This window comes from Sylvia atricapilla, chromosome 9 (genome assembly GCF_009819655.1).
Source record: "Sylvia atricapilla isolate bSylAtr1 chromosome 9, bSylAtr1.pri, whole genome shotgun sequence".
NCBI classification, from domain to species: domain Eukaryota; kingdom Metazoa; phylum Chordata; class Aves; order Passeriformes; family Sylviidae; genus Sylvia; species Sylvia atricapilla.
In genome coordinates, this window is record NC_089148.1 from 20,288,179 (window position 1) to 20,312,710 (window position 24,532).

Below are 24,532 nucleotides of genomic sequence, written 5' to 3' on the forward strand. Positions count from 1 at the left end.
TCCCACTAGACCAGGTTGCTCAACCTTATCCCGCCTGGCCTTGAACACTGCGAGGGGCGATGTCACCCAAACCGGGCATCCACAGCCGCTCTGGGCAGCCTGTTCCAGTGTCTCATAACCCATGCAGTAAAGAATTTCTTCCTTAGGTAAACTGCTGTTGTTAGGTCCATCAAAGGGAGGCAGCACAAAGAGCGTTTCTTAAACAAACGGTTTATTTCGCAAAGCCACTTGTTTTGCGTAACAAAGCAGCAGGGCACACTCGGAACTGGCAGGGTCCGTGGACAGGGCACCTCACGCCCAGGGTTGTGCAGCTGCAAGCATGCCACCGAGGGCTCAGTCCCGTCAGGCACTGCCTGACTTCAGGGGAGTATATTCTGAGCCAGTGCACCAGGACCCGCTGGGCGTGTGTGGGAGGGTGATGGTGTGGATGTCTCGCCACTCCTCGTCCTGCAGCCACTTCAGGCATGACAGGGCCTGACGTCAGAACACAAAATGGCGGCTGCCAGGGCTCAAAATGGCCGCCGCGCAGCCACCCTCGTGACCGAGGAGAGCCAGACCCGGCGCGCGGCGCTTTGCGCGGCGGGCTCGGGCCCGCGCTCCCTCCTGGCCGGCGCGGTCACGTGACGCGGCGGCCGAGCCAATCGCCGCGCGCCGTGGCAGTGCGTGCAGCGCGCGGGTCCCGCCTCGCCTCGTTGTGGTGAAAGGCGCCATTGGGAGCCGCCGGAGCCGCCGCCACCACCTTCCCGCCAGCAGCGCCCGCCGCCGCCGCCGCCATGGACTACGGGGAAGGTGAGGGCGCGCCCCCGCCGCAAGGGCAGGGCCCGGCCGCCGCCACCGCTGCCGCCGTGGGGCCCGGCCGTGCCTCAAAATGGCAGCGGCCGCTTTGTTACGCGCAGGACGGAGCCCCCCTCACCCACGTCCTCGTCCTCCTCCCCCGCCGCCACTGCCGGGCTGGGGGAGCTGCGGCGGCGGCCGGCGGCGGGAGGGCTGCGCGGGAGGAGGGCCCTCCCCGGGGGCGGCGCGGGCGGGCGCGGGGTGCGGGCGGGGGCGGCGCTCCGCGGGGCGAGCGGGGGGCGAGGGGGCGGCGGCGGGCGGGGGGCGCGGGCAGAGCCGGGGGGAGCTCGGGGAGAGCTCTTTGAGGGGGTCGTGTCAGGAGCCTGGCGATCCGACAGGAGAGAGAGCCGCCTCTTGGTGCGGCTCCCTGTCTCTCCCCTCCAGCTCTTGCTAAGCACTAAGTCATTCTCACTGACCCATCCTCTCCAGCTGAAGACAGAGATTGGAGATTCCCAGATACCCCCATGCATTGTGGTGTGAACATGCCCAGTGGGTCAGTCTCAGGTATGAGCTATAAATACGTCTAACCTGTAAAAAGAGTTGGGGCTGAGCAATCAGTGTTAACAAAAACAAAAAAGGCAACGGGTTTTTAAAAGTGCGTAACATGGTTTGAGTGCTCATGTTGTTTGCTGAAGTTGTAACTGTCTGGGAGTGAGACTTGGTTTTCGTCTTGGGCATGTCAACATGAACTCCCGCACGTTCCAAATGAAAAATTGTAAGATAAAGGAGTGGGGATGGGGGGGTGGGGTAGAAATACAGACTTTTCTTAAGATTATGCTTTTTTTTTTTTTTTTTTTTTTTTTTACATAAACCAGTATATTCTTACAGAGTACTGAATTTGATTCTTAGTACTTCTGTTGGAAAAAAAAGAATATTTTCCTTTTTTATAAAAACCAGAATCTGTAACTACTTGAGTTTTATTTACTTTTTTCCCCAAAAAGTTTACTTTAACTAAGAGCTTGGGAAGGAATATAGAAAAAACATACAAAGTCAACACCAAAAGCTACCTCTTGTTTTTGCACTGTCAAAAATACTATATAGATAAAACAAAAAAGGAATGCACATACTTTTCTAAAATGAATAAGGTTATGACTTTAGACAAGACTCAAGAAATGTTTTGATATCTCTTGCCACATGCAAGCAAGTATTAAAAGAATCTTAATATAAAAATTTTACTGATACTGTATCCAAGCCTCATTTACAGATCCTGTCGAATAAGTGCTTGTTGTTGGATCTCTTGACCCTCTTGCTGGCTGTTATATGGAAATAACACATTGGATTACAGATGCATCTTTGATTGCATATAATAATTTTTGTGACACATTTCTTGAGTCTTAACTTTTTTTTTCAGTTATATTATTTTGCTTTTGTCTTTCTGCATAGTAAAATTAATAAATAGTAAATAAATAAATTAAAATATTGTCCTGTGTTTTCATCTTCTGTATTGATTCCTAACTAAATGTCCATTTAATTTTTAGAATGAAAGGTTTTTCTTAAGTGGTAGTTTAAGTATCTTATTGGAGTTTTCCCTGTAACTGTTAAGCAGAACCTCCTTTTCTGAGCTCTGATGACATGAATATTAAAGTGAATCCAGACTCATCGTAGGGGAAGTAACTAATCAAATGTGCATTGTACAATTAGTGTTCCTTTCATTATTCATATATTATTCCTCTGTAATAATAGTTTTCATTGTGTTAATTAAGCTTCCTATTATTTGTAATTATTAAAGAGAGTTTAGTTATGATGTGTGCAGCTTGAAACTGTTACCGTGACTGTTTATATATTGTATGTACATGAGCAAGGCATGCATAAAAATTGTTTTACCCAGGTTCTGTACAGGAGGCTGAAGGCTGTTTTGTGGAGGTTCAGAAGACTGGCAAGAGAGGGTAGATGATGGGAATTCTCATCTTTGCCTGGTTTTCATTTGAGCTCTTGGCAAGGTTCTTCTGTTGGAAACTTGTAGCCAGTGGGAAGCACTTTTAGTTGTATGTCTGATGACTCTCATAATTGCACCATTGTTCCTTCCTGACAGCTCAGTTTGAGCTCAGAGTTGGCATGCCCTTCAGAATAAATTGTTAGTATTATTAGCAAAAATATTATTAAATATCCATGTTAATATTTTAGTTACTGCAACTATTGTCCTTTTAATTTGAAAGGGGAAGTGGCGTAATGACAAGGGTGTGATCCTATCAGTCTAGACATGGTGTTATGAAAATATAATGTGCCTTGATAAAATACTGCTTCTTATTGCTCAGCACACCCTAAAGCTTCTGGTAGTCAAAATTTAGCTTTTTTAATTTATCACTTATTTTGCAAGATCTTTCTCATTTCTCATTTTCTTAGCCTTTTCTTATGCTTCACATGGAGCACACTGTTTAAAATGATTTCTTGTCTTTATGCTGTGAATATGATTTCAATGTTCTCTGCTCTAAAGCTTTTTCTTTTAAATGGAGTTCTTTGTACCAAGACATTCTGAGTCTTATCTACTGTTTTTTACTTTGTAGTTATTTTCCTTTGGAAATTTTGATTTTTCTTTACTGGCTATTGAGATTATTTTGCAGCTATTTTAAATGATCTCTCCACTAAATAAGGCTTTTTAAAATTATTCTGAAGAAATACATACACATTAACATTTTAATTTGCAAATTAAACTTGTGTTTTAGTATCCCATTCTGGTTTTATTTTAAAAGTATTTTTTTCACCTTTGACATAGCTCTTCTCCCCTCTTTCCAATACAAGTAATCAAGTATCATCTAGAAATTAAAAACCAGATAGTACTTTTCAAGTTCTTTTATTTCCATACTTAAGTTCAGTGGCTCATTCATCCACAGGGTGTTTTTGCAAGAAGCTGCAGATGCCCAAATCTGATTAATTCTGTTGATTAATTCTGTTTATTAGTTCTTTGTTTCAAATGCTTTGATAATAATGTCTTCATCTCAGAGATTCACTTTCTCATTTTAAGCTTTAAGAGCAAATATGGACCACTGTTTTTTAATTTCTTTTTAATTCTGTAGTTTTCATAGATACACTGATACAGTATTTTTTCAAATGTTTCTTTGGTAAGCAGTTACTGTTTAAGCTTAAATGAACTACTACTCTTTTGAATTTTTGGTTTGAGACACTGGAATATAATTCCTCGTGTTTTTTTCTCTAGTGCCTAAATACAAGTTCTCTTAGCATGTGAAACAATTTCTCATTTAGTCTGCACTGACAGGCAACTTCTCTACATCTCTAGTAGTGGTGACAGTAATTTTTAATCACTTACTATACTAATGTCCTTTTTATTTTCATTTATCTAAATGACTATTTAGTCTTGTCTTGTATGTTTCCCGCTTTTTAGGATAAAGCCTGTCTGGAGAACATAGTTCCAGAGTAAAGTTTAATACCTGAAGAAATACTGTACTTGTTAGTTTGAATGCAGTTTCTTTGTCAGGCTCTGGGCATGAGGTATAAAATCTGGACATCTTTGGTAAAGTTTGCAGCTGATGACTGAGCCAGGAGGGCAGTGATTGGAAGGATAGATTACCTGCTCAGCAGTGTGGAACAGTTAATGAAGTAGTTGGAAGGAGATCATAAGGTCACCTTCAGTAGACCAGGTCTAAAGGGTCTGTCCTACCTCACCAATATCCTCTATGTCTCTCTCTGTTTGGAGGCGTGGAACAAGTAGTAGAAGTTTTCCTTTGGTATGTTTATATGCCTTCACTGGTTTGCAGCTTGAGGACTTCGCCAGCTATAGTCTGTGCTTTACATGCTTTATGTTTCTTGTCAGTTGGTTTATCCAATTTCTGTCTTAAATCCTTGTTAATTTTTAATAACTTACTACTTGTAACTCAGTTCCAGGACTTGAACGTCTGTTTTGTGAAAAGCGACTTGGATCCTTCATTAGTTTGTTATTTGTAAATTTGCTCTTTTCAGTTTCTTGCAGTAGATCATTCAAACTGTCATCCCACTTCATGTCTTTGTACCTTTTGTATCCCATGTTAACCATTTTCAAACGTGAGTATATTATAATGCAGGTAAATGCAGGGCAGTGAGTGTGCAAAGGGATGACTGAGTTATTCATTGCTAAGGAGGAAGTGGTGGTGATGTCCTGAAGGCAGGGATTTGAGGATTTAGGGACTGGCACAGCCCTATAGCAAGACTGATGATGTTAGAGAACATGAACTGAGTAAGGAGTGTTGAGCAAGTGTGGATGTCAGAAGTTTTCCTCTGATTGTAAATTGTATTTTAGTGTTTGCTTTCATGCTAAAAATTTTAGATTAAAAATATATTTCAAAATGATGATTTTTAAACCATTTTTGAAAAAGTTCTTTGCGCATGAAAGTTTTTGTGTATTTTTCCAATACTGGACTGTTGGAATATGCATAAAACTGGTCCCTACTTCCTGTGCTGTAGTAGAATTGGCCTTGCAGTGGCAGGGATCCTGACAGATATGTTTTTTCCTTGTTGGATGACTTGATTCGGTTCTCAACTCTTAAGCTCATTGATTTTGTGCTATCTTAGGGCCTGTAGATAATAGGGAGCAAGCAGGTCAAGCTAAGGTAAATTATTGGGTGCTTTCAGCATGTCAGTGTCTTTTGATTAGTTATGCTGTATTAAAAAACCTAACAACCTGGAACTGAGATGAGATGATCCCATGGTCAGTCTTAATTTCTGTGAAGCTGAGTTTATTTTCTTGATTATCTTTTCTCTTTGCCGGTCTGCATCTTTATGTGTACAGTCCTGAGGGTAATGTACTGGGTTAGGTGTCAGATCATTCAGAAACACCAGAGTGGAACATTAGATGCTTTTATTAGAAGCCTCATCCATTTGTTTTTGCAGTAACTCTGCAATTTAAGTTGATGATGGATGGTGCTACTTGCTTAGTATTTTGAAAAGATTTTTTGTGCTTTGATTTTTGAATATTTATTGTATGTTCAGAATATAAAAAGGTACAGTGTGACTTCTATGTTCGAAGTTTTTTTTTCTTTTCCCAGAAGTATCATCTTTAATTTTTGAGAAAGTACCTGTGGTCATTAGAATAAAAATCTGCAGCAGGTCTCCATATGTTGGAGTCTCTGTTCAGGCATGCTAAGAATATCTGTGTAAAAGTGATACAGTCAGCCTAAAATAAATTGCAGAATTGTCATTGTTGACAGATATAAGAAAGAAAATTACAATGACTTGGTGCTAGCAAGAACTAGGTTCAAACAGGATATAATTTATATGTGTATTTTCAGCACTACAGTTATTTTTGTGAAATGATATGCACAGAAGGTTGCTGTATTTCTTTAAGTAGGACGACTTCTTATGACTTCAAGAGAGCTAATTGTCCTGGAAAAGTCAGTGGTTTACACGTGAAGATACTGAAATGTTATTAAATACTCTGTCTTGTCAGAGTAAACAGCTACTTGGTTTTATTTTTATCCTTCCTGTGTTCATTGTGTATTCCTTCTCTGTGATACTTTTTCTGTGAGTCTTAACTTGCCAGGTTTTCTTGGTATTACCCAAAGCTTGGTGTTGGTTGGTACTGGGAAGCAGTTTTGGTCTCCAGAATGCCAGAGAAGCGCAGATTGTGTATGTTACAGGAGGACAGTGGATCATACTCATTGTGCAGATCTGCAGCATTGTGTTAGTGCTTTGAATTTGAGTGATTATTTGCCCAGAATTTTTCCATAGACCTTCCAGTCCTAAGGAGGAAGTTGGTTCTTTTGCCAGGCTTCATTACAGGATCCCAAGATGCCAGGAAGTGACATCAGTTCAGCTGTGAAATGCTGGCATCTTAGTACAGTTAGTGAGCTGCAACTCAGTGCTGATTTGGGTGGATTTTTGTTTGTGCTAGATGGCAGAGAATTGTTTTGTTTGACTGTAGCCTAAATACAGAGCCTGCACTGCAGCATGACAGCTTATAACCTTGACCCAGGGTCTCTCAATGTGAGTGAGGGTTTCTTGGGGCACTGGATAGAGGGAGAACAGATGCCTGTGAGCTCTTTGTATTATTACAGGGTTGGAAGTGGTCTTAATTCTTTACAGCTTCAGACATATTCTAGGTCAGGTATCTTTGTTTAATTCTCTTACTTTATGATGATTCCCACTGATGGAACAATAATCCTTAGTTACCTGCTATTGGAAAAAATTAGGTACTTGATTCCAGTCAAGAGGTGCTCAGATGATGACAAAGACACATGGCTTCTCTAAGCACAGTGTCAAAGTTGGTTTGCAACTGTCAGTTTTGTATTTTGTTTGTAAGCACCGTGGCAAAGAGTAAACCTTTTACTTAAGAATTTAAACTAGAGTACTTAATAAGAATTCTCACTTGCTTTCTTTATAAACATTTTTCTGCTCTTTTTTTAGACATGGACCGGGATTATGGTCATGGAGGCTATGGTGGCCCACGATCCATGGACTCTTACCTTAACCAATCCTATGGGATGGAGAGTCATGGAGGTGGAGGAGGTGGTGGTGGTGGTAACAGGTAAAATAATCCTTCAGTTGTCCCAAGAATTGATCAAATCCAATTTAAGTTTAAATCATTCTTCTAACTTAAGTGTTCCTGAGGCATGTTGTTATGATTTTGTATGAACACTTTCGTTCTGAGTCTTCATGTTTGATAAATACTGGCAAACGCTAAAGTGTAAGTGCTAGATTCTTGTAATAATCAGCATTTTGTGGAAAAGTTTGACAGTGAAACAGTGCGTCTGAATGAAAATAGCAAAAGTTTTGGTTTTCAGTATTGCCTAGCAATTTGTAGCTGATTGGCCTGACACACCATTTCTGACATAAGACTAGACCTAATTGGTTTAGTGTCTTAGACTGAATCTATCAACATTCCGTTTTCAAGGAACATTTAGGGTATGTGTTCTTTGGTTTAATTGTGCAGTGCTCAAGTGATCTTGGTATTGAATCTGAAAGTCATGTCCAGATTATTTCATTGGAAGGTACCGATTACACTTGAAACTGTTTGAATGTTCTGGCTGCTTTATAAGATAGATTAGTCTAAAACTAAAAATTCTGATGCAGTGGTCTTTGTGTATTTAATGCTAGGATACTGTTTGCTCTTGCAGATAGAAACAATAGGGAGCAGCTGATTTGATTTAGTATTCAAAGAAGCATGCTTTTCACAGTAGTGATTCTATCTTGGAGAAGATAAAATGTGAAGAACTTAGAACTTAGATAATCTGATGGTTTTCTTGTGTGCGCCCTTGAATTTTTGTCTGGCTGTTGCCAGATTACTGTGTGGTTCCTGTCTGTAGTCACTGTGGTGCCACTGGGGAAGGACAATACTAAACAGGGAGGCTGGAGAAGTGTTGTGTTTTGCTTCTTGGTTCTATTAAGCATTTTAGTTAAGCATAACTTATTGCATAATGAACATTAACATTGATTTAAAAGTCTGAGCAGAGATTCAGGAATGAGCTGTACCTACCATATAGTAATCTGCATATGATGGAAGTTGAATGACTACGTGAACGCCAAAATGTCTCTTGCTATGTAACCTAATATGCATGGACTTTTTCTGGTGTCATTTTCTGTCTACCTTTGAGTCTTCTGAGATGAACAGATTTTAAAATGAAGGCATTCAGTTTACTGTAGATACAGTTAGTAAGTTGAGTCTCTTGTAGGTTGTATTGTGTCAGTTAAGGGATTGTCTTTCCCAGCTGCTCAATCACCCTGTTATAACCCTGCAGGGACGCTAATGTGTTTCCCTTCCAAGTAGTTACAGATACTGATTCCGAGCCTGACACTGCCCATGTCCCAGACAAAACAAACTCTTGATAAGTAGCTGAAGATTTTAGCTCCTTGTTGCTTTACTCTGAAATTCCAAGAACTGCTTTTGTGTCCACTGTGCATGCACTGGGGAGACTTTCAGAATCTTGAGTTGCTAGACCTAATGGTCTGCAAGTGAAAGCTGGATACACTGAAGACTATGAACGTTTTTCGTTGTGAGACTGAATTTTACAGGGAAAAAAAAAATATTCCAGAAAGAACAAATGTGAAGGGAAGAACATGTGTATTTTTCCTTTAAAATGAGAACTGGAGGCTACTTGGAACTCAAAACTGTACCACTAAAAAAACCAAAAGATTTTTTTTCCCCTCAGTTCAGATCTAAGCCGCCTCTTAACTGCTGTTTAACTGTTAGACTGTGAGGGTGTGATTTTGAAGGAAGGGAGTTTGACTAGGCTTTGAATGTCTGCAGGTGATTATTTTTATGAGACTAGGGCTGGGCTCCAATAATGTTTTAGTAAATGAATGTTGCTGAAAATTTAAGTAAACGAAGTTCAGGTATATTGAACTTTAGAATTGTTTGTAGCAAAAATGGCTCAGATAGCTTTCTGTCTGGTCATAGTGTGAATTGCCCAGCCCTAATCAAGATTAAACAATAACACAACTGTACAGATCAGTATAGTAATAAATTGATTTTAGTTGATAAATGTCAACTGATAACTTGTCTTTTGAAATGTATAACATTAGTAAGCTTACTTTTTTTTCTCCTCACTGTGCAACTTTTCCAGGTTTGGACCTTATGAGTCTTACGACTCCGGGTCTTCTCTGGGTGGGCGAGATCTGTACAGATCTGGCTATGGTTATAATGAACCCGAACAAAGCCGCTTCGGAGGTAGTTATGGTGGTCGATTTGACAGCTCCTACCGGAATAGCCTTGACTCTTTCGGAGGTAGAAACCAGGGCGGGTCTAGCTGGGAAGCACCTTACTCCCGTTCAAAATTGAGGCCTGGGTTTATGGAGGACAGAGGAAGAGAGAGTTACTCTTCCTACAGCAGTTTTTCTTCACCCCATATGAAGCCTGCACCTGTAGGCTCTCGGGGGAGAGGAACGCCTGCTTATCCTGAAAGTGGATTTGGAAGCAGAAACTATGATGCTTTTGGAGGACCATCAACAGGCAGAGGCCGAGGCCGAGGAGTAAGTACAGAATCTTTTCAGATTCTTTTCACTAGACACTCTTTTAAACCCTTTCAAGACCACTGCTTTAAAACCAATGCACTGTTCAGTACAGTGTGGGGGCTTTGTCCAAGCAAACTGTCATGGTTCACAATGTTGTTTATCCCTTTGAAGCTGTCTTCAAGTAGAACCCAGTCCCTCTTTCTGCTGAAAGTAATGAGTAATAGACTAGTTGATAAGGTTTGTTAAATCTCTCCTTTTGTTTGAAAGGTGAAGATAAAAGTAGTAGGTTTGGTCTAAAAGGGATTAAAAGGACTTCATTTTTCCTTGTAAACACTAGCATCTCTGCTGCTGGTGGGGAAGTTTTCCAATATTGTAAAAGCTGAATTCAAATATTTTGAAGTTTTGAGTAGGTTAAAGGTGCAATGTATAAGCAAAAAATAAAACCCAGGTTGTGTACTCTAGAGCAGTTTTTGGTTTATGTAAAGGGAAAAGTTTAGCTAATTCTTTAATATGCTGAGTACATGTTTTGTCAAACATAAAGTCGTCTTTTAAACTTAATTCTTACTCTGACTTGTTTACTGGAAGGGTGATGGGGAGGAAGTGGCAAAGGTGAGTGGTTAGCAGTTACAGTGATTCTTTCTCAGAATTAAAGCATGGTTAAAGGGGCATCATCAACTTGAAATCAGATCCTTTCAGAGAACTGAAATTAATTTCTGCACAGTGTGCCTAGTCCTCTTACTTTGATTCGTTTTGAAGACTTAAGTGCCTCTCAGTGGATTCCATTCCAGTATAGGATGTAAAAAGTATATGTCCAAGAAACAGCATGATTAACTGTATGTGAAATAGTGGATTGCAGTTTGAGGTAGTAATGCATGATGTTACGTAAGCTAAGGCAAAAAAATACAGCAGAAGAGAATAAAAAAAAACCCTAAACCTGACAGACATACTAACTTTAGGTTGATGGTGTCCCTTTGTCTTGGTTTTATAATCCCAGCTTTGTTTTTTTTTAAGCACGAAATATTCAGTAAACACCTTTCTGCCTGTGCTTCTAGGTGTAATTTACCTTTTAAAATTCCTGAGTGTGCTGTATTTCTTTGGGAAAGACTATACAGCTTGTTGTAGCTTGAAGTGTAGAGGAAGATTATTTTTTTACTGGGTCTTTTATATGCCTAACTTGTGTGGTGGTTTTGTTCCAGAAAGTCTACTTTGCAGCATTCTTGAGTATTGTAGTTGCCATATTCAACTTTTAGCTCAGATTTGCACATGGCTGTTAGCTCTGTTAGCTAGCATGTAGCATGGTATGAGCGGAAGATTCTAATCTTAATTTCTCTGCTTGTGAAGCTGAAAGTGTTACATTCTTAAGCCTTTATGCCATCCTTTCAGAACTCATTTAGATCTGAAAGCTTTGTGCAGTTACAACAGAGTTCTTTTTTAATTTGCTTTTGAAATTTATCTTTTTAGTCTATTATGTAATAAAGGAGAATGTACAGGCTAGACTACTTACCATATGTAAAATGCATTGCACCTTTAATAGGTAGATTGTCTGTTTAAAAAAAACCAAACTTGAAATTATCGAGTGTGTACTTCATGTCAAATTTGTGTCTGATGTAAATGTACATGCTCGGTAGTTTATAGCTATCTTAACTAAATGAATTAACATGGAGATCCTAGGCATGGACTCCTGATTATGGAAAGTGCCTGTTTTGGTACATTCTGTCTATCATTTGAAATCTGCTATTAAAAAGTCATACTTTTCGTAACCGTTTTGAAGTTATTTTTGTGTTCTTTTGACAGTGTAATATTAGTTCTCTTCTCATGGAAAGACATATATTTCTGCTTATCCAAGTCACTCATCCAGTCAGTGGGCTCTCTTCTGCCCTGTATTAATCCAGTGATTAAGTTAATATTAAGAAGTATGTTAACACTTTCAAAAATGTTCCAGCTACCTAAATTCCCCTCTTCAGATTACTCATTTTTTCCATGTCTTCAGGGAGGTAACTTTCCTATACGAGTGTCCACAAATGACTAAATAATTTCAGAAATAGTGGAAAGGTTTTAGTCTTTCAGTGGAATTTTCATTCCTATTGCTGCATTGTTTTTGTGTCACTCTCTCCAGGCCCAACTTAAAAAATCTGATTTTATTGAATTCTGTGCAAAGATAAATGAAAGAATGGGCTTCCTTCAATTAATCAGTATTCCACACTGGCCAACCTCCTTGACTCAGTTTTCAGATCAGTACTATATCATTTTGCATAAGATGCAAGGCAAGGAAGGCTTTCTTTTTTAAAGATTCTTTTTTTCTTTATTGGTGTTGAAAACTGAGTTGTTAAGCTCTGGTTTTTTTGTTTTTTTTTTCCCAGAGGGAGATGGAATTAATTATCTAGAGAATCTGAAGAGAGGAGCCAAGATGTTAGGCTGAGATATGATAGATGTGTTCGTTGCCTGGACAATGGTTCTGAATAAGCAGAAACACAGTTTATACAGAAGTATTTGTTCTACTGGACAAACACTCACAAAGCCATTACACAAACAAACATCAGACCAGGAGCTTAAGTTTCCTCCTGCATTTTGCTCTAGAACACAGGTTTTAGTTAAGGTCACAGCCATGTTGTACCAAGTAGTTGTTGTATTGACATTGCTTTCATATACTAATACCTTCCTCTTGATTTTGCAAATTTTCAGCCTATGGGAGACTTTGGCGGAATGCACAGACCTGGAATTGTCGTTGACTATCATAACAAACCCAGTCCTGCAGCAGTTGCTGCAAGAGGCATAAAAAGAAAAATGATACCACAGCCATATAACAAACCTGGTGGGACATTTATCAAGAAACCCAAAATGACAAAGCCTATTTTGAAGCTAAGCCAGAAAAAATCACCCAGTAAGTAGCAAAGTGTCAAAATTTAAGTTGAAATTACTGATTTTTTTTTTTTATTCATTAGAAATGACTTAGTTTTAATATTCACATAGAGGGCTGTATGTGCTGTTTTGTAATTCTTCATTTTCTACCTTTCAAGTAGTCCACAGTGGATTTTAGGAATTTATGTCTGACTTTCCTGCTGGAAAGATCATTTGCTAGATAATATGGAATATTTAGATGTGTTCACATATGTACCATTGAAGACTATCTCATTGAGACCTCATGATAATACATCCTGGAGGCAAATTTTCACCACTAAAAATAATGTCAGAGCACAGGTTGTCTGAAGAGACAATGCCTGACAAATACTAAAATGTGCCCTTTTGTGAGCCTGGGCTCTGCTGTCCAAATTCTTTGGATATGAAAAGTGGTGCATCAGCTGTGATGCAGTTAAAATAAAGATATAAGACGTGGGTGAAGAGGAGAGGGAAAATGAGGGAAACTGCAAAAAATGGCAAAAACTGGCACAGAATAATTTATGAGAGGCAGAAAGAGAATGCTCCCACTTGTAAATGAAGTACTGTAATGGCAAGAACAACTGTAATTGAGCTAGATAAAATATAAATACAAACTGCAAATTGTATTAGTGATGCTTGCTTTCTTTAGCTTCCATAAAGATATTCTACAACTGTAATAATAAATTTTTATATTGCAGTCAAAGTTGGAGAAAAAAAATCGCTAGTGATGTTTGAATAAATTACTCACTTTGAGGGAATGTAGACTTGCGTATTATATATGTAAACAATGTGTACAGCAGATAGTAGTTTTTATGCCTGTGATTTCCTAGTAATTTTGATCTGCAGGGGTTTATGTAGTTTGGTTTCAAATGGTCTGTGAGAATTGTTTAAAGTTGCTGTACCTCATAGCTTGCAAGGCAAATGCACAGACTTGGCAGAGACTTTAAGACATAAATTCTGGTTTTGATTTTGTTATTCTGGTTACATTACTGTGTATTACATAACTGTTCCCTTGTCAAGAGTACTGAACAAATTCTAGGAGCTGGCTGTGTAGAACACACTCCTCTGCCTTTTGTGTAGGGAACTTTATTGGTGGTCTTGGCAGCTTTGATGTGATAAAAAGGATCTCCAAAATGCACATCCAAGTTCTTTCAGTACTTTTGTACATTTTTCTTTCTAAGATATATTCAGACAAAATGCTTCTAATTTATTATCCCCCTCACTGATTTCCACAATCCAAAGATCAATACTTAACATTGGTGTTTACTTTAGGAAGTGGAATACATAGTGCCTGCAGGAGTGCAGCCTCTCCTGCAGCCCTGAGATTAGGGGAAAGAAAATGCTCAATAGTTTAACACAATTACTGAAACCTGGACTGAAAGGCCTAAACAGTATCATGTAGCTGAAAATTAAAGTGGGTGACAACTAACAGAAACTGTGATGCAGTTAGTAGCTACTGTATGAATGAAAATATATCTCAAATTTATATTGTCCTTTCAGCCTTGAAATTCTTCTTTTGGAGTTAGATATAAGTGATTTTTTCTATAAGTGTTTGGTCTATATTTCAAAGGATAACTGATTTTATGTTTAATAGTATTACTAAACTGTGATAAATTGTAAATGTAGACAATTGTCCCTGCATAACAAGTTGATTTATTTCCCGAATATTTTATTGTCTTAAAATGAATTGTCAGTGACAGCACTTTTGAATTGTTTCTCATTTTATATTAATAGACACGAAGACATCTTACCAGGATTCTACTGTAGAGGTAAAGATTCCCACAGCTGCAAAATGTTTTGATTATTTGAGAAGTTTGCATAGTATACCTTAAGACAACTCTTAAGCTAGAGTTATCAAATTGAACATTAAACTAGATAAGTCTTTCTGAACATGATTTTGGGTTTTTTTCATTTTATCTAAAATTGTCTTATTTTGGTGGCAGTTGATTTTGAGTGAAAGATGTGGCTTGTGCACATAGTCTGGAAAGTGAATTTTAAAATGTATTTGTAGACCCTACCTGTTTTTGTAATGCCCAAGAGAGCTGTCATATGAATGCTTCTCATGTTGCCAGAGGTAGACAGCCTGAGCTCATGCAGCTGTGATCTGCTTGGGTGGGTGCAAGGGAGATCACTAAACAGAAGTGAGGAGAAATGGCTAAGACATAAGGCACATCAAGGGGAGAGGGTAAATAAAAAAAGGATCAGTGTTAAGAGATGTTCTCTGATAGGGGAGGAAGATTAGTTTCAGGCAGATCAGTTGCAACACTATGTAAGAATGTTACTAGTAAGCTAAGGGTGTGTGTATATATATCCTGGTTTAATGTTGCAGGACTGGAATGTCATTTCCCTTCTTTTTGAGTAAGGGTATTAACACCTTCTCAACTAAGTAAAAGTCTGTATTAGAAGTCAAAATATTTCTATAAAACCCAGTTTTGATTGTGAAAATAATTCACTGAGGCTTCAAGACATTAGAAGAAATGCAGAGGTAGAACTATTTGTACACCAAGTTCAAGAGGATACTAAATTCACTTTCTTTCATTGTCGTATTTAAAAAATACCAAGTAACAGATCATTAGAAATGCCTTTCTGTATTTAGAATGTGTTTTTTAATTTATGGATTTGACTTTATTAGGAAATTGAAGTTGATACAAGTGGAGCAGTTGTTATATACGAAGACTTTACAAGAGATGCTTATGATCTTGGATATCAGACTTTTGGAGGTAAGTCAGTTTCTTTTGTCAGGTAAGGTATTGTAGATATTCTGTTGCTGAGACTATGAGAGACTACATTTTGTAAGCCTGTATTTATGACCTCTAATAGTTATTTGGTAGCATTGCTTCCTTTTTTTGTTTGAAGGGTTTAAAAAAAATCTAAGCTGTAGAAATATTGTTTGTAACATCTGTCTATTGCTTGGTTGGTTTTTCATGCTCACTTGTGTCTCTGCTCTCAAACTGTTTCATATGTTGTTGTTTGCCTTTTTTATTTAATTTTTGTGAAGAAAAAAAAAATTGTGGTTTTCTATACTTGCTACCATTCCATTGCTTGAATGTTGTTCATCCCACTGGTTCCTCACCCATATCCTATTATTTATCCCACTAGCTGATTAACCCCTTAAACCCTAGGTGAGTCACTTTTAATAAAGTGGATTCAGTTATCTTGGAGAGCTTGGAGCTGCTGTCAGGAATGCAGTATCTGTGTCATGTACAGTCTTAGTGAAGCAGTTCAAGTGTTTATTAGCTGTAGTGATTCCAGGCACAGGAAAAGAAATCCAGTGACAAAGCTGAAATTACTTTTAGTGCCCCTTTCCTTGTGTGCTGCCCTATTGCATGTATCATAGTCTCATTTGATGACAAGGAGGGCTGGAAATTTGCAGCAAATGAGTGTTTCTTTTCTTGAAGTAATAGTAAATATTTCTAAATTGTGTGAGTTTCTTTTTGTTTTAAAAAGTTTTCAGAAGTGCACTGAAGGAAAGAGGGAGTTTTTAGTTTATATATAGATTCAGGTCTCCATTTCCCAGCTTCTAACAAGAGAGACACTTCAATTTTGTGAGCTTGAGGGTCAAAATAGAGGCTGTTTCATGCCACAGAATATCATACCAGACGATTTTTACAGCAGTAAAACAAGTGATCCTTTGCATATTTCCAGGGTTGGTGGTAATGCACTAAATGAAATTTAAATCCTGAGATCAGTATGGGATTTGCCTCTGTGGGTAGGTAGGTGGTTTTTTGTTTTCAATTCGATTTTTTTAAAAAATAGTCTCATGGACGCGAGTTTTTCTCCTCTGTGGATCACATTAAATTTTGAAACTCTTTGCTACAAATTTATAAACCTTGGGTTAATCAGGAGCTGTTAGTTGTGAAGACGTTTTCAGTATTCAGTGACACTTCTCGATCCACAGAATGTTTTGCAGTCTTGGTGCTTGTGCATGATGCTGTTGTATGTTCCTTTCTGTTGCTGCTTTGATGGAGGTAGATTTCCTGGAGGCTGACCTCTTCTAAGGTTGAACTGTAAAAGAAAACAAAGTGATCCTCTTTTTGTCTGGTCTAAAACTACCCACTGAATACTATTCTAATTGTTTCCCTTTGTTCATAGACTACTAAAGCAGATATAGGAGATACAAACATAGGTGCACTTAATGAAAAAGTCAGTGTCCTTGGAAGCCTTAAATGTTGTAGAGCTACTAATTTTATTCATGTATTTATTCACACTTTCACTTCTGTGTCAAGTGGTATTTGAATCAAGTTCATCTCTGAAGGTTTGGTTGGGTTTTTTGTTTTGTGGTGAATCCGTCTGTCCTTGTCTCTCCCTCTCCCTGCCTGCATTAATTGGTTTATTTCTTTGGAATATTTTTCTGTGAAACCAAGTGAAGTCTAGTGGGGAAAAATAATAAAGTTGTTGAATTTCAGTTTATGTGCTTTGAAGCAACACTGTCTTGTCGCCTTTATGAGAACCTTTGCTTTCAGTTTTGGGAGCTGCCTTCTCAGTAGAGAGAAAAGATGGCCTTTAGATAGTTTCCTTTTATGTAAGGGGACTGTAGCAGTGGCGCTCTAAAAACATGGGATAATTTAAAAAACAATCTTTTTTTCCCCCATCCATTTCCAGTTACCTTTTTCTGGTCTTTTACTTGAAGAGGCACTTTAATAACTAGGGACAACAAGGAAGGAGTTGCTTTAACTCTGAGTTTCTTTTAAGACTGTAAACCAGAGTGTAAGCCCTTAAGAGTGTAAGTTGAAAGCAAGTGTTTAAATTGGTTGTCTTTAGAGGAGGAAAGCAAAGCAAAACTTCCAGAGTATTTAAGAAAGCCATCGAGCCATGTTGATACAGGATCTTTCTCTGCATTTTGAAGCGTTTGTGGAGGAGACAGAGAAGACAGGTACTTCTGCTGTTCTTTGTTTTGGATTTGTTTTTTAATCCTACAATTGTATGTTAAGATGGCAAAGGAGAAGTTAAAAGTGAGGAAGAAGAAAAGCGGCGGATTGAGGCAAGAAGAGAGAAGCAAAGGCGTAGAAGGGAGAAAAACAGTGAAAAATACGGCGATGGATACAGGTTGGTGCTGGAACTTCTGTGTTGTGTACAGTGTTTTTCTTGCCCCTCATGCCTCTCACAGAACACTCTTTTTTTTTTTTTTTCCTTTGGATTGATTTTAGTAAAATAAAATTTAAGAAAGAAATGAGGGGAAAAAACTCCACCCCCTTCCACACCCATCAACTTCCCCTGCTTCCCAGCAAAAGCAAACCCAAATAAAGAAAAAAATCCCACAGAGCCAAAACTCAGATTCAGTGGCTTAGAAGACTGAGTGTTTCATTGGATTACTGTTATATCAGAAAATCCACATTTTACTAAGCCCTTCTCCACCACAAGTGCATCAGTGCACACTTAAAAAGCAGATTGGAATGGTACTGCTTTTGAAGTATATGCTCATGTTGACTTAGAAAGCAGTTAGAAACTGATTTTATTCTGGTTTTATGTGTGTGTATATATATATATCTCTGTGGTCAACTGTTTCCTAGCAAAAATAAGTACATAGGTTTGTAGCTCTCTTAGACTTACCCAGTGGCTGCACTGTACAAGACTGTTCAATGTCAGTGCAGTATATGATCCTGGCTAGTGATTAGTGACTTTTCCTCATTTTACTGAGGAGTTTATATTTTCTTACAAAGATTATACAGCTTTTGTATGAAAAATGAGCTTTAAATGAATTATTCTGATTACTTATAATTAGGAATACATTGCCCAGCTGGGCTATGATTCTGTGCCTATAAGATGTTCTACAAAAGGTGACAGGAAGTAGAGAGCTACAATAGATGAACTGACAGAACAATGTGGCTTTTAAATGCCTGGCTTCTGATTTTGGCAATTTTTGTCTCCTGAATAGATTATTTGTTACTCTGATAGTGGCCTGATTTATATTTGATTCTTGTAGTGCTTATCCTTTATAATGGATAACTTCAGGGTTGGTTTTTTTTTTTTTTTCCATTTCTTTTTCACTTAGGCTTCTTCAAAGAATGCTTTTCCTGTTCCCTTTATGATTGGGTTTGTCAAGTGTGTTAGTTTTGGGGAGTTTTAATAGTAATATTTAATGTTTTTCTCTTGATAGAATGGCATTTACTTGCTCATTTTGCAAGTTTCGAACATTTGAAGAAAAAGAAATTGAGTCACATCTGGAGAGTGCAGCTCACCAGGAGACATTGGATCATATACAGAAGCAAACCAAATTTGACAAAGTAGTGATGGAATTTCTTCATGTAAGACAGCTGTTTTTGATCTGTATAATACTTTTGCATGAGAATATAGTTATTTATAATTTATTTTCAAAATATGGTTAATTTACGGTTAATCCTTTTGTAGATGACTTTTGGTGCAGCACATACTACTAAAAGTTGAAACAAATTCAAAGTGTCTAAAGTACTGTTTCTTTTACCATTAAAAGTAGTGCCTTAAGAAGTAGCAGCAATTGTTTACTGTTGTAAATTATATTTTAAAAATCTGGGTTAATGTTGGAATGTAAGGAATTGTACATCATAGGTATTTACAACGCTTTTCCCTCTGTAGGAGTGTATGGTGAATAAATTCAAGAAGACGGCAATGCGTAAGCAGCAAACAAGTAACCAGACAGAAAATTCCCAAGCTGCTGAAAAAGATATAATGGAAGGTGAGTTATGTGGACCTCTCCTGGTCTTTTTCTCCTTTTATTCTTCTTTGAATTTGATAAAATGGATAAAACCAGTTAGTTTTACATCTTTTCTGTACCTGGTTGAGATTCCTTGCTTCATTTCTGATACAGTGTGGAAAGTAAGCACAGCAGGAGATAGCAAACCTTGTTTGTTTGCATCGTGCTGGGTACTTGATAAACAGTTCTGTGGGCTTTGCCACAGTCTCATTCAGTAAAAGGTGTGAGGAGTGACAACATGTGGATGCAGTAGTTTGAAAGAGAGTGTAATAAAGTAGTGAGTTGACAGTGGTCAAATATTATGACAAGGATTTGAAAAAGTGTAAATAGGAGACTTGCTGTGCTTTGGAGGGACAGTGACAAAAGGAGGAGTTCAAGATTTTTTGATTACTCAAGATGCATCTCAGCCTGGGATTTTTTTCCCCTTGGCTGCCCTACAGTCAGTTTTCTGGAGCATTTCATGTGTCCCTGCCTTGCTCTGCCATTCTTTGCTTGAGGGATTTCAGAATATGGGCTGCAACCAGAGGAGATATCTTTGAGTACCCTTATTTTAGGCAATAACTCTTATTTCAGTATTACCTTAATTTGAACTTAAATACTAAAGGCTACTTAAAAATGGATATAGGCAACATCTTAACAATCCCACAAGTTCTTTTTTGACTTTTCTTAAGTACTGGAGGGCCTGTTTTCCTTTGTGATGACAAGGTTTTGTTACCAAGCTAGTATTTAAAATTGCAAGACGAGTTGGATTCATGTGCTTTTTCCTGATGATGAGGGAGGGCAAGGAAGTAGATTAGTTATTATAAGGGGTAAAGTGCAATTATTTCAGTCAAGCTTTGTTTGCTGAATCAAAATGTGTATTTTTAAGGGTATTGGTTGTTGTTGATTCAACACAGATACCATTTTTTTATACTTTGCCTGGCTTTTGTGTAGTCTGTGAAGAGGTGAAGTTGGAGTATTGAAGTGAAAAATATCCTCTTCCAATATTGCTCTCAAAGAGCCTAATTTTGAATTTGTGTTAATGATTTATTGCATCTCTTTTGGCAGGGGTTACAGCTGATGACCATATGATGAAAGTTGAGACTGTTCACTGCAGTGCTTGCAGTGTCTATGTTCCTGCATTGCACAGTTCTGTTCAGCAACACTTAAAATCTCCCGATCACACAAAAGGAAAACAAGTAAGATATGACATATTACTAACAAAAACCAAAAAAAAACCCCAAGCATAATCTAATAGTAGGTGAAAAATGTTGACAGTTCTTGGTGCAAGTGATTTCTAAGTTCTTGTTGTTGTGGCTTGTTCTCTAGAAGCTGTAATGTCCTTACAGCACTTTGTAAGTTAAACACCTCAAGAAGTAGTCAGCACTTAATCACACCAATTAATTAAATATTGGTGTGCTTAATAGCTGCCAGTAGAAAATAGTGAGAAAGTTACTAGAAATGACTTCTTCGTTTGATGAGAATTTGCTTTACGCAGTTTAAGTATTGAAAACATTTTGTTATTCAGATTGAAAAATAAAACGTGTTTCTAGCAAGATAAACTTACTGTCTCTTTTGATGGCGATTATCTTTTTAATTTGAATACAGCTGAGAGCAGTTTAGAATTAGCAGTCACATTGTATTTGCCCCAGTTAAAATTTATAATGCTAAACTTCAGGGCTGCTAGAATGGTTGAAAGAGTTGCATGAGCATAATAGTAAGCAAGATTACCGAGGTTACGTTTTGTTTATATATGGACTTCTGTCATTGTGGAATGTCATAGAAGGTTTTGAGTTGGAAAGGACCCTGAAAATGACCAGGATCATCTTCAACAATATGTTAGGCTGTGATGGAGAAGCCTGAGTGTCATCTGTAGATGAGAACAGGTAACTGGTTGTAGTCTGTTATATAAGCAAGACACATCTTTTGATCAAGCTAAAGCAGCAAGCTATAAACACTACTAAACCTAATTGGTTAGGTTTATGTGGTTTCGACTTGAGTATTAAGAACAAGCATTTAATGCTGTAATATGTTCATTTTTTTTTTTTTTTACGGGAGTTGACCATGAATTCAAATTCATGTGACAGTTGTAATAGGAATGTGATAATTATTCACTGTCAAATTTGTTTCCTAGGCCTACAGAGAACAAATAAAAAGGGAGAGTGTTCTTACTGCCACCAGCATCTTGAATAATCCTATAGTCAAGGCACGATATGAGCTGTATGTGAAGGTAAGATGTAAATGGAAAGAAAATAATTGTTTGCAATTTTCTCCATGTTGGTAGAGTTTAACCACAGTGTTCTGTCTTTTAGATAGCTCATTGATGGAATATACTTTTAATGTGTTCTGCCAGTCAAAAATCATTGTCTCAGATAAATTATTCTGCAGCAAAGGTTACCACCTTCAGATCCACCAGCTTTTAGTTGTAATTTAAAACTTGCATTTAGGCAGTTTTTAACTGGATGCTCTAATTAAAACAAAAAAAACCAAAAAAAACCAACCAAACAAAAAAAAAAAAAAAACCCACAACCAAACAAACTTGAGGCAAACATCAACGGTGTCTTTAGCTCTGTATGTAATGTTAACTGCAGAGCACAAAACACAAATTACTCCATCTTTACATTTAGAAGCAAAACCTCCACCGTGTGAGTTTGTACTGAGTAGTGTGCATACTACTCAGCTACTTTTTATTCTGTAGAATTTTTAGGGTATGTGACAAAAACAAAAGCTTACAACAGTAGTTGATGAGATCAGAGAATTTAAAAGGTATGGCAGCCTATGTTGTAGATAAGTGTTCTCTCCTGAGAAACAGGTGAATTCATTATAGCAAAATGGAAGGGTTTTTTTCTGCTGGGCCACTTACTGTGCTAAATTACTATGTAATACTGTTCTTAGCTATTTCTGGATTACCTTTAATTGGTTTATGATTCTGCCTGTGCCATAACAGTAAGACTCTTTCAGACAAAGCAATATTGTCTTTTAGATATATGGCAAGGTATGAGCCAGTGGCCAAGTTAATTGTGATTTAAAATATCAAACTAGTTGTGTCCTGAAAAATTGCGTATGTATGGATGGGTATGTGAATCAGTTTCAGACAACTCTTGTATATCTGTTAAGGAAAGGTTGCAAATGGCCAGATACCAGAGCCTGGAATATCTGCCAGTATTTCCAGCCACCTCTTCCCATTTCCTTATGCCTGTTCTGCTTTGTCCAATACAGCCCCCTAGCGGGAGACTGGTAAAAGGGAGAATGGAAATTTGCCATTCTTCAGCTCAAAAACTGCGGAAAGTTTGCCTTTACAAGGAGACCACTGATGTTTTCAGAATGACTAGCACTGGTATTTCCTGTGGTGGACTGAGCTTAAGACACTTTAACGAGGACCTGCTCAGTGAGGTGTATCTGGCTCCTGATTATGCAGATCCCTTTCATCCTTATTCAAATGTATAATGAACTGCAGACAGAAGTAGTTCAGTTTTCTTTCACAGCATGTGATGGAGCAGAGCACTCATGTATTCAGAACCTGCAGTCTTCCAGGAGAGTGTGAAATCTTTGCTATAACATGGTCTCAATTCTGCTTTCTTTGGGTTAAATCTGAATCTGAATTTAAAATTTGCTTGATTTTTAGAATAATGCTGAAACCAAGTTTTTGTTTCGTGGCATTTGCTGAATATTTTTATAGTTCTCTAATTTTTCAGTCGACAACTTTTTTAGGTTGACAATGGAATGAATTTCAGGCTAGTCAATGTAATAATTTCTAGATTTCTATTTCATTTTTTGAGAAGTGTACCTTTTTTCATAGAAATTTTCAGAGTGCAGGAGGACTGTTAAATAAGGAAAAGCAGAACAAAACCCTTGTGTTCCAATTTGGTTTTAATTGGGGAGTAAAAGGAAGCAGCTGTAGTTCTTAATTAAAGTGTGTTGTAACTTAAGCATGTTATTTCAATTTCTAGATGTTGAAGTGAAATCTGTGTTTAGTATACATTTTCTCCATGCCATTTCCACTTTTGCTGGAAGAGTTTGTTGGGATTCCAGTTGCCCATGTGCGTAAAGATGTGGCATTGCTGGTTTTAAATACAACTTGTTTTGATTTTCTTGCAAAAAATCCAGAATTACTAAAAAGTTGTATAAAATAATGTAGCATTTTTTTAGTGGCCGCCCCTTTCATTCACTGAAATGGTATTATTTTGTATTTGAAGTAAACATCAGTGTTTATTTTCAATCTTCTACTTCAGGGTGAAAATCCTTTTGAAATTAATGATCAGGCTCAGGAGCAGCAAACGGAGGAAGAAGACAAAGCTGAGGAGCAAGCTGAGGGTGAGGAAGAGGAGGAAGAAGCTGAAGAACAAACTGACTTCACTTTAGACCACACTGAAGATAACTAAGTGCAAGAAAATAACAATACATTAGTGGGGGCAAACCAGCTTTGTAATTCTGCTCAAAAGTGGCTCAGACTTTTTGATAGTCTCAGATGGATCTGAAGATTCCCCACCATATGCATGCATTCCATTCCATGGAGAACTTGTTTATATAATTCCTCTGTGTTTCTGATTTCGTTTAGAAAGAAATTAAGACTATTTTAGTTGAGCTTTTTATAGAAAACTGACTGTTAAAGCTGATCAGAACATTGTGTTGTATATTTTTTTAAGCATCCTATTTTTTTGGTGTGTGTACTGAAAGTTGGATATAACCTCTGGTCTACAATCAGTTGAAAAGGAAGGCAGGTCTGTGGCGTAAATATTTTAAAAGCTTTATGGTGTAAGCTTATAAATATTTACCTCATAGTACAGGATAAGTAACTTCAGAAATTGTGCTGTTGAGTGTGGCTGTTTGGGGGACTGCATTGCACTCTGTATAATAGAGTATGTGTTTATAATATGCCTGTAGCTTTTTGTGGAAAGATGTACCAGTTTGTAGCTATAAAATACTTAAGAAATATTACTGTTTAAAGTGTCTGTAGTTTAAGTATTTCAAAAATTTCCCCTTGCTGACTACTAAACTGGTTTCAAATTAAATCTTGATTGATACTATCATTTAAATTTGTAGTTGCATTTTAAGTGACTCATTTATTGCTGAGTTTTGATGTATTCAGACTCCACCTACCAGGACAGGTAAGTAGTTGAGCCCCCACAGGGTGCCTGGGGGCAGCCTGCTTTCTGTGTGTTTATATTTGCTGCACTCTTGTCTATCTTAGAAATTTCAAGTACACCTGTGTTTTTTCTACAGATCCTGCTAATGTAGCTTTTGACTAAGGAGAGCTGAAAATGTCTGATTTGACTGTTTCTAAGTGCAGTGAAG

At 37.8% G+C, this 24,532-nt stretch overlaps 1 protein-coding gene across 2 annotated transcripts; it reads left to right on the forward strand.

The window, feature by feature from the left end:
- The first annotated feature begins 650 nt into the window (after positions 1-650).
- On the forward strand, positions 651-24,273 carry ZNF326 (zinc finger protein 326). Of its 2 annotated transcripts, XM_066325185.1 has the most exons (13): positions 651-789; positions 1,264-1,338; positions 7,168-7,288; positions 9,324-9,729; positions 12,394-12,592; positions 14,323-14,357; positions 15,221-15,308; positions 17,520-17,634; positions 18,686-18,833; positions 19,141-19,240; positions 20,306-20,436; positions 21,372-21,467; positions 23,470-24,273. In XM_066325185.1, the coding sequence occupies exons 1-13, from the start codon at positions 774-776 to the stop codon at positions 23,617-23,619; spliced, it is 1,680 nt and encodes a 559-aa protein (XP_066181282.1). In that variant the 5' UTR covers positions 651-773; the 3' UTR covers positions 23,620-24,273. The 2 variants fall into 2 exon arrangements, with proteins under 2 accessions (XP_066181282.1, XP_066181283.1); XM_066325186.1 differs by lacking the exon at positions 1,264-1,338 and having other exon boundaries at positions 654-789.
- Positions 24,274-24,532: the final 259 nt, after the last annotated feature.